The 11,139-nt window shown below is 43.6% G+C and overlaps 1 protein-coding gene across 1 annotated transcript in view; it reads left to right on the top strand.

Moving 5' to 3' along the window:
* The first annotated feature begins 8,280 nt into the window (after positions 1-8,280).
* Positions 8,281-11,139, top strand: part of LOC124717306 (dopamine D2-like receptor) — a 168,887-nt gene continuing 166,028 nt past the window's right edge. The window contains exon 1 of the mRNA XM_047244132.1: positions 8,281-8,399. Coding sequence (XP_047100088.1) covers positions 8,341-8,399 — 59 coding nt within the window. The 5' untranslated portion in view covers positions 8,281-8,340. The remainder of the gene's footprint in view (positions 8,400-11,139) is intronic.

The following is an 11,139-nucleotide window of genomic DNA, read 5'->3' as shown; positions in this document are numbered from 1 at the left end:
ACATAGTTGTATGGAGATAAACAGCGATTAATTTACTTATAATCAATTATTCAAAATGACAGTCACAATCGCGTTATTTGTTTTGCGGCCAAGCAGTTTCAAACCGCGATGAGGTCATCTTCAGGGAAATTTACACCATTTGGTCGCTCGCTGGAGTCATCACCCTGCCTGTGCACGGTTGGTAACTATGCCACGCAGGGTGACGACTCCAGCGAGCGACCAAATGGTGTAAATTGCCCTGAAGATGACCCCATCGTGGGTTGAAACCGGTTGGCGGCAAAACAAATAACGCGATTGTGAATGTCATTTTGAATAATTGAAATAGTACTTTGAATCTCAGCAGCAGTATGAGTACGGGCATTGTCCTGCTGAAAAAATCTATCATCTTTCTTTCTAAAAAATTACAGAAGCATTGAGATCATGGTTTGTGGAATGTAAAGGTCACTGGCTACTTTACTGAAGAACACGAAATATGACTCCCAGTTGTAACTGATGCTCCACCCCCCCCCCCCCCCCCCCCCGCCTCACCACACCATAATCTTGGAATGATACCGATGTGTAGTGTGTGAATGTAGTCTGGACTAGGCAGCTCACCAGGCTACACCATACACCTGCGCAACCCATCGCTCGAATACAGGATGAAGACGACACAGCGCCATTACATTCTTCACTCAACTCATTCACGACACGAGAGTACCCATGGCTGGTAGCGCCGTTGTGTCACAATGTGGCTGGAGGCACACATGCTATTAATCCTGCTGCAAGCAATGGACCTGCGTGTCCGGATTTCGTATCCGGAAGATGCCGGATTGCTCGCCTTCCGTCTATCCTGACGTGCATCTGTACTGCGCAGACGTCCAGAACCTGGTCTACAAGTGCAGAAATGTTTCACTGACCACTACTGACTGTGGCGACACACAGCTACCCGTCGATACATCCATCCAACTTCCTGCAGGCCTACAATGTGGCTCAATTCATCAGCTTTTCTTGTCAGTGGAGCGTGGCTGTACCCTACAATGGTTTTCGCAAACACTGTTCACCTCTAAACTCAGCGCAGTTACTCTCTGTAGGGGTGCACAGACAGATCCCCTGAGCGTCATTCGATCGCCCATCTACATCTGCATCTAAAGTCCGCAAGCCACCTGACGGTGTGTGGCGGAGGGTACCTTGAGCACCTCTATAGGTTCTCTCTTCTATTCCAGTCTCGTACTGTTCGTGGAAAGAAAGATTGTCGGTATGCCTCTGTGTCGGCTCTAATCCCTCTGATTTTATCCTCATGGTCTCTTCGCGAGATATACGTAGGAGGGAGCAATATACGGCTTGACTCCTCGGTGAAGGTATGTTCTCGAAATTTCAACAAAAGCCCGTACCGAGCTACTGAGCGTCTCTCTTGCAGAGTACTCCCCTGGAGTTTGTCCATCATCTCCACAACGCTTTCGCAATTGCTAAATGATCCTGTAACGACGCACGCTCCTCTCCATTGAATCTTCTCTATCTCTTCTATCAACCCTATCTGGTACGGATCCCACACCAGTGATCAGTATTCAAGGAGTGGATGAACAAGTGTACTGTAACCTACCTCCTTTGTTTTCGGACTGCTTTTCCTTAGAATTCTTCCAATGAAGCTCAGTCTGGCATCTGCTTTACCGACGATTAATTTTATGTGGTCATTCCATTCTAGATCACTCGTAATGCCTACTCCCAGATTATTTATAGAATTAACTACTTCCAGTTGCTGACCTGCTATATTGTAGCTAAATGATAAAGGATCTTTCTTTCTATGTATTCGCAGCACATTACACATGTTTATATTGAGATTCAATTGCCATTCCCTGCACCATGCGTCAATTCGTTGCAGATCCTCCTGCATTTCAGTACAATTTTCCATTGTTACAACCTCTCAATATACTGCAGCATCATCCGCAAAAAGCTTCAGTGAATTTCCGATGTTATCAACAAGGTCATTAATATATATTGTGAATAGCAATGGTCCTACGACACTTCCCCGCAACACACCTGAAATCACTCTTACTTCGGAAGACTTCTCCCCATTGACAACGAGACATGCTGCGTTGTGATATCTAGGAACTCTTCAATCCAAACACACAATTGGTCTGATACTCCATATGTTCTTACTTTGTTCATTAAACGACTGTTGGGAACTGTAACAAACGCCTTGCGGAAGTCAAGGAACACGGCATCTACCTGGGAACCCGTGTCTATGGCCCTCTGAGTCTCGTGGACGAATAGCGTGAGCTGGGTTTCACACGATCATCTTTTTCGAAACCCATACTGACTCCTACAGTGTAGATTTCTAGTCTCCAGAAAAGTCATTATAGTCGAACATAATACGTGTTCCAAAATTCTACATCTGATCGACGTTAGAGATATAGGTCTATAGTTCTGCACATCTGTTCGACGTCCCTTCCAATCCTTTGGAATGCTACGCTCTTCTAGAGACCTACGGTACACCGCTGCAAGAAGGGGCGCAAGTTCCTTCGCGTACTCTGTGTAAAATCGAACTGGTATCCCATCAGGTCCAGCGGTCTTTCCTCTTTTGAGCGATTTTAATTGTTTTTCTATCCCTGTGTCATCTATTTCGATATCTACCATTTTGTCATCTGTGCGACATTCTATGGAAGGCTCTACAGTGCAGTCTTCCTCTGTGAAACAGCTTTGGAAAAAGACATTTTGTATTTCGGCCTTTAGTCTGTCATCCTCTGTTTCAGTACCATTTTGGTCACATAGTGTCTCGACATTCTGTTTTGATCCTCCTATCTCTTTGACATAAGACCAAAATTTCTTAGGATTTTCTGCCAAGTAGGGTACATAGAACTTTACTTTCCAACTCATTGAACGCCTCTCGCATAGCCCTCCTCACACTACATTTCGCTTCGTGTAATTATTGTTTGTCTGCATGGCTTTGGCTATGTTTATGTTTGCTGTGAAGCGCCTAGAACCGCTTGGCCGCACCGGCCGGCCGACGCCAATGCCTCACGATGACTCCGGACATTCTTTACAGTGCTGTTCGCAACATCATTCCTCGACTGCAGCTATTGTTGAGGAATGATGGTGGACATATTGAGCATTACCTGCAAAGAACATCATCTTTGCTTTGTCTTACTTTGTTATGCTAATTATTGCTATTCTGACCAGATGAAGCGCCATCTGTAGGACATTTTTTGAACTTTTGTATTTTTTCGGTTCTAATAAAACCCCATGTCATTATAAGCATGTGTGTCAATTTTTATCTCTCTATCTACATAATTCCGTGATTTATTCAGTTTTCAGATTTATACTTACTTTTTGATCACCCGGTATATTACACATACTAGCTTAGCGTCCACTGCCTCACGCTCTAGACTGCCGAGACTTTTCGTTTTTCTGTAATAGAATTTTTATGATCACAAACTGCAATATCTTCTATACTTTTCACGCTAATTAAGACCAAAGAAGTGCGGTTTTTTCTGAATATACTTCTGACCTAAAAGCGATTCTGCTAGCTGGATTCCAAAGTTTTTGTTAATCATGCCTTTTCCATACTTGTGGAGCTATTTCCATTTTTCAGTGTAACGAACTATGTTCTTAAAAATTATCATCACCTGTTTCACTCCCTTAAGGGTCGAATTTCCAGGAACACTGAAACACATTTTTATTCTATATCCTACCGAGAAGTCAAATACAAGTTGTCATAGATGCAGCCTTAAAAGTTCATTAGCAGCCCTTTAGTAGTTATTTATTTTCAAAAAACTTTCACCCACTATTTTACCCCATTAGTAGTTGAATTTCAAAAATACTGCAATACGTATTTTTTATTTACTGACTCAGAAACCGAATACCAGTTTTCGTAGTTTAGCTTCAAAATTCCCTTAATAGCGACGTACTTTCAAAAAGCCTTTCATCCCCTGTTTCACTTCTTTAGGAGAGGAATTTCGGACAATCCTTTCTTAAACGATGCCAGCAGCAAAAGATCGACTCTCTCTCCAAACTTCAACTTCCTATCCTTAGCAGTTTTGGCTGGGCGATGAAGAGTCAGTGAATCAGTCTGACCCTATTTAGTGCCGTTATGGGTTTACTTTCCAAAAATATGAGTATTTTTTCATCTATAACCGAGAAAACAAACATAAGTTGTCAAAGATATACCTTTTAAAATGCTTTCGTAGTGAGATGACCGGCCGCAGTGGCCATGCGGTTCTAGGCACTTCAGTCTGGAACCGCGCGACCGCTACGGTCGCAGGTTCGAATCCTGCCTCGGGCATGGATGTGTGTGATGTCCTTAGGTTAGTTAGGTTTAATTAGTTCTAAGTTATAGGGGACTGATGACCTCAGATGTTAAGTCCCATAGTTCTCAGAGCCATTTTCGTAGTGAGATATTTTCATAAAACGTTTCACCCCCTGTTTCATCCGCATGCACTTTCCAAAAAACAGTGATATGCGAATTTTTTATTTCTAACAAAAAAGCCAAATGCAAATTTTCATAGATTTAGCTTAAAAATGTTTGCACAATGAAATGTTTTGATAAAAACTTTCATCCTCCGTTTCAGCCCTATAGTGGATGAATATTTAAAAACAGTGAAACAAGGGCAGTTTTAAATTTCTAACTGAGAGGCGAAATTTAAATCTTCATAAATACAGCTTGAAAAATGTTTACATAATACATTTTTTTCATAAAAAGTCTCATCCCCTACTTTACCCCATTAGGGGTTCAATTTGCAAAAAAACACTGAAACGCGTATTTTTTCATTTTTATGCGAGAAGTCAAATACCATTGTTCATTGATGTAGCTTTAAAAATATTTTAGTAGGTCTTTAATAATTACATAATTTCAAAAATTGCTTTCAACCGCACAGAGTTAAATTCCCAAAAATGCTGAAACACGTATTTATTAATTTTCGACCGACAAACCAAACACCAATTTTTGTAGGTCTAGCTTCAAAATGGTCTTAATAGCGACATTTTTCCGAAAACCCTTCATCCCCTCTTTCACCCCCTTACGGATGGAACTTCGAAAAATCCGTTCTTTAACGGCGCTTACACTATGTGATCAACACCATCAGCAGATTCCAAGTATCTATCCTCAGTGGTTTGGGCTGGCTGATCATAGTCAGTCAGTCAGTCAGTCAATGAGTCACGCGTGACATTGCCTTTTATATACAGGAAAGCTATGGCACTATTATATACGCAGTATCTGTTCATTCGGACGTGTTCGAAAGCATACACAGTAACATAAGCACCTGACAGCGGATAACGACACCTTCAGCTAGTATGTGCATTACGTCCGATTTCTTGCGGGAATCAGGCGAAGCGGCGACCAATGAGGCTAACAGGTAGTGGATGCAACATGCGTAGTGTGCGACAAGTTGAGAATTTACGTTGGATCGTAACCGTCCTCGAATAGCCGAGGTGCCTAAGACGAACTCGTTATGACAGCTCGCATGAAACGGGAAAAGCTGCTAGATCTCCGTAGATATTGTGCAAGCGCCTAGAAATTTCTGCGATGCTCAGTTTTTCCGCCAAAGGAACTCAGAGCCAGCTCTCTGCTTGAAGCGAACTGCTGTTACAGAGACCATTTTGAAGACTTCATATAGCACCGCCACCTATCGGAATTTCGAGGAACCATAAAGACTGAAGCGGGAATACTCCACGATGTCTCACAACTAAAACCGCATTTCTTCAATCGAAATTCCCCGAGAGAAAAAAATAACGTCACATTACGTATTGAACACTCGTCGTCGTAAGTTTGTACTCGAATATTTTTTATGATATAATTACAAATTAATACTCAAAAACCCAGGATGGAATGCAACAAGTTATGAAAATGATAGGTGCTGCTCACCATAAAGCGGAGACGCTGAATCGCAGATAGGCACAACAGGATGACGTGATGGGTCTGTGAGCAGTATATGCGTGCGAGTGTGCGTGTGTGTATGTTTATTTTCGATGAAGGTCTTGTTGGCCTAAAGCTCCCTTTCTGACAGTCTTTTTTATTGTGCCTATCAGCGACTCAACATCTCCGCTATGTGGTGAGCAGTAACTACACTACTGGCCATCAAAATTGCTACACCAAGAAGAAATGCAGATGATAACCGGGTATTCATTGGACAAATATATTATACTAGAACTGACATTTGATTACATTTTCACGCAGTTTGGGTGCATAGATCCTGAGAAATCAGTACCCAGAACAACCACCTCTGGCCGTAATAACGGCCTTGATACCCCTGGGCATTGAGTCAAACAGAGCTTGAATGGCGTGTACGGGTGCAGCTGCCCATCCAGCTTTTACACGATACCACAGTTCATCAGGAGTAGTGACTGGCGTATTGTGACGAGCCAGTTGCTCGGCCACCATTGACCAGACGTTTTCAGTTGGTGAGAGATCTGGAGACCTTGCTGATAAGGGCAGCAATCGAACATTTTCTGTATCCAGACATGCGGTCGTGCATTATCCTGCTGAAATGTAGGGTTTCGCAGGGATCTAATGTAGGGTAGAGCCACGGGTCGTAACACATCTGAATGTCCACTGTCCAGAGTGCCGTCAGTGCGAACAAGAGGTGACCGAGACGTGTAACCAATGACACCCCGTACCATCACGCCGGGTTATACGCCAGTATGGCGATGACGAATACACGCTTCCAATGTGCGTTCACCGCGATGTCGCCAAACACGGATGCGACCATTTTGATGCTGCAAACAGAACCTGGATTCATCTGAGAAAATAACGTTTTGCCATTCGTGCACCTAGGTCCGTCGTTGAGTACACCATCGCAGGCGCTCTGTGATTCAGCGTCAAGGGTAACCGCAGCCATGGTCTCCGAGCTGATGGTCCATGCTGCTGCAAACGTTGTCGAACTGTTCGTGCAGATGGTTGTTGTCTTGCAAACGTCCCCATCTGTTGACTCAGGAATCGAGACGTGGCTGCACGATCCGTTACAGTCATGCGGATAAGATGCCTGTCATCTCGACTGCTAGTGATACGAGGCCGTTGGGATCTAGCACGGCGTTCCGTATTACCCTCCTGAACCCACCGATTCCATATTCTGTTAACAGTCATCGGATCTCGACCAACGTGAGCAGCAATGTCCCGATACGACGTGGTGTAGCAATTTTAATGGCCAGTAGTGTATCTTTTCATAAATAATTACTAATTAAGGATTTTGGTAGTTTTTCCTTTACATGTGCTGCGAAACTTCGCATCTTGACAAATTTCATGATTATAGGTTAACGGGAAGTACCGTATCTACAGGTTCTGACGATTGAGTGTGCGAGTGCCAAAAAAAAAAAAGGCCTTGTCTCTTAGTTGCATTAACACAGACTGAATTTTTGACTCCGCCAAGGAAATGTAGACTTGACATAAATTTCAACTCAATACCTCACTCCGTTCCTGAGAAAAAGGCGTCGGACAGACAAACAGACTGAAAGACGAACGATGTGGTTCTATAAGAATTCCGCTTTTACCTACTGATGTCCAGAACCGTAAAAAGGGTTGAGTATTAAGCAATCAGTCGTATGATTTATCCAGGAGCTTTTAGCAATGAAGAGGCCACAAGTGTACCCATAATATTTGTCTCAATTTTATTTCTAGTCCCTTGAAAATTGAATCGCGATTTAAGTCTTCATCGAAACATGTAGCAGGCAAGGAAACTCATACAGTTAATTCAAACGCACCGAGAACAATGCAAAACAACTGAAATACATTTTCATAATCCTTTTACCCTGGACTGAATCCTAGTACGAGAAAGACGTGGATGGAGACATATTTATCTTGTGAAGTATTTCTAGTAAATATATGATGTTACTGACAGGAAAACCACTTATTTCGATAGCATTAGCTTAACTGCACCATTGGCGTCGGATGTTGTCTTTCAGCTTGCCTAGAGATGTCGATCGATCACGATACACTGGCGACTTCAGGTAACCCCAAAGCCAATACTCGCACGGACTGAGGTCTGCGGACCTGGGAGGCCAAACATAAAGAAAGTGGCGGCTGAGCACACGATCATCACCAAACGACGTGCGCAAGAGATCTTTCACGCGTCTAGCAATACGAGGTGGTTCTAATAAAACCCCATGTCATTCCAAGCATGTGTGTCAATTTTTACCTCTCTATCTACATTATTCCGTGGTTTATTAAGTTTTCAAATTTATACTGACTTTTTCATCACCCGGTATATTCGGAATACCTTTGTTTACAATCCGTTTACATTGATAACATAAAATAATGCTACAGTTGAGGTAGAGCGACGTATCGTAAACTGACGGAGGTTTTCCTGTTTGTTTGCCCCCCAGGTGAACGGCACGTGGGGCCTTCCCAGCTTCGTGTGCGACTTCTACATCGCCATGGACGTCACTTGCAGCACCTCCTCCATCTTCAACCTGGTCGCCATCAGCATCGACAGGTGGGTGCCGCGCTCCCCCGAAACACTGTGCGTCTGGTGGCGGACTTGTGTCAGTCCCTGCTTGAGATGAATTAATAGTGCATGGAGCGCTGAACACTTCGACCGCGTTTGCCACGGTGGTTCATAGAGAGGATAATAGATGGTGGCTAGATTAATGGCTCCCCTCATGAACAGCCTCTCACATTAATAAAAGTGATAACGACGAGTATACTCCTGACCAAGGTGATCGGTTGGACCGTACTCGCTGGGTTCAACAGCAACACACAGACTGTTCGAAACGGATAGGAAGCATTTTACGCCGTGGTGATATAGACTAATTCGACTAAAACGTTGCATAAACATGTGTTCAGTTTTTATTTGTTACGCCGATACAGCTGGATAGAGAGAGAAGTTTTCATTTCACTTGTTAGTGATGGCTGACATCGAAATAAGTGTCCAAGGAATAAAAAACAATTGAAATCACTCAACAGAAGAGAGTCCACTCGACCTGACGGGATACCAATTCGATTCTACACAGAGTACGCGACAGAACTTGCCCACTTTCTAACAGCCGTAAGTCTCTAGAGGAACGTAACGTTCCAAATGATTGGAAAAGAGCACAGGTAGTCCCAGTTTTCAGGAAGGGTCGTCGAGCAGATGCGCAAAACTATAGGCCTATATCGCTGACATCGATCTGTTGCAGAATTTTAGAACATGTTTTTTGCTCGCGTATCATGTCATTTCTGGAAAAGCAAAATCTACTCTGTAGGAATCAACATGGATTCCGGAAACAGCGATCGTGTGAGACCCAACTAACTTTATTTGTTCGTGAGACCCAGAAATATTAGATACAGGCTCCCAGGTAGATGCCATTTTCCTTGACTTCCGGAAGGCGTTCGATACAGTTCCGCACTGTCGCCTGATAAACAGAGTAAGAGGCTACGGAATATCAGACCTGCTGTGTGGCTGGATTGAAGAGTTTTTAGCAAACAGAACACAGCATGTTGTTCTCAATGGGGAGACGTCTACAGACGTTACAATAACCTCTGGCGTGCCACAGGGGAGTATTATGGGACCATTGCTTTTCACAATATATATTAATGACATACTAGATAGTAGATGTTGCGGCACTTCTGCGTGCTCGCGGGGGTGCTACACGATATTATGCAGGTGTACCAGTTTCTTTGGCTCTTCAGTGTATTAGACAACTCGAATGCAAAAGTAGCCGTCGTTTGGCTCTTTGTCCCCATATATATCCAACGAACCGAAGGATAGCCCAACGATAATGCATGTTGTCGTCACGCAGATGGGACGGATAACCCCCAAACAAACCGACCAACCGTCACACAGTTTACGTCCGCTGAATCAGGTAACCCGTCAGGCAATGCTGAACAGCGAGCAAGTCTTATTGGCCCTTGAACAACCACTCATTGTCTATGGGAATGACCATGAAAACACATTCACTCCGTAACACTGTATATCTAGACTAGCTAAGAAAGCTGGCATTGTCCGGGTATTTATTTATAGCTGTTCCTGACAGTTCGTAGGTGTGGAACTTGTTTTCAACTTGTATGGCTTCTTAGTACACAATGCTTGAAACAGTTTGATTAGGGAAATGAAGGAAGAGCTTGTTTGTTCACTAACAAGGGAGAGAATCACCTACAACTGGCTGTGTGAAAACGACTGACGCCGAAGACCACATTTGCAGCATGCAGCGTGTGGGCATATGCTGTGTTTATGGTCTTGGCATAAAATAAGCTCAGTGAGAATTGTATACGCTTAACGCGAAACGAGAAACTGCTAGGTTAAGCTGGATTCGGGATAAAAAGACTCGCCGGCGCAACTTCCCATCAAAATTTCCGCTTCTATGTTGTTACTTTGGAGAGAAGTAACTTTAATCCCGCCCTAGTGAAGGGTTCTGAGGAGCGAGATAATGCAAGACAGTCTGCATAAGAGTTATGTAGTGCCTAGCTTTAGGAAGGAGTTTGCTAAGAGTGAGTTAAAGCCTCATATTCGCGAGGTGCGGCAAGTCTCTCCTCGTGATGTTTATTAGATTCCTGAGACTTTTAGCCTTTCTAGTGTACTGAGAAAGACTCAACCGTCTCCTAGGCATTTTACTCTTAAGCAAAACAAAATCAAAATAAAATGAGTAGGCAAGCAAATCACAAAACAGACTTACTAGACTCGTTTTCTTGTAGCAAAGAATATAATTTACACCTGTCGAAAGAAGCAGAGCAATTTCGTGAAGCTTTTAATCCACAAATCAAAACTAGTATATCTGCATAATTCAGTATCAGTTTGTATTCATAGAGAGAAGATTGCGGCATTAAATTCTCTCTATTACGTAAACTTCCGGAAATATTACTGTCAAATAGCTCTAAGCACCCCCCCCTCACCCCCCCCCCTCCCCCCATGAACCATAGACCCTGCCGTTGGTGGGGAGGCTTGCGTGCCTCAGCGATACAGCTAGCCGTACCGTAGGTGCAACCACAACGGAGGGGTATCTGTTGAGATGCCAGACAAACGTGTGGTTCCTGAAGAGGGTCAGCAACCTTTTCAGTAGTTGCAGGGGCAACAGTCTGGATGATTCACTGATCTGGCCTCGTAACACTACCCAATACAGCCTTGCTGTGCTGGTACTGCGAACGGTTGAAAGCAAGGGGATATTACAGCCGTAATTTTTCCCGAGGGCATGCAGCTCTACTGTATGGTTAATGATGATGGCGTCCTCTTGGGTAAAATATTCCGGAGGTAAAATAGT

This window comes from Schistocerca piceifrons, chromosome 9 (assembly GCF_021461385.2).
Source record: "Schistocerca piceifrons isolate TAMUIC-IGC-003096 chromosome 9, iqSchPice1.1, whole genome shotgun sequence".
Lineage (NCBI taxonomy): Eukaryota > Metazoa > Arthropoda > Insecta > Orthoptera > Acrididae > Schistocerca > Schistocerca piceifrons.
The sequence above is the reverse complement of the archived record's forward strand: the minus strand, read 5'-3'. Positions and strand labels throughout refer to the sequence as shown.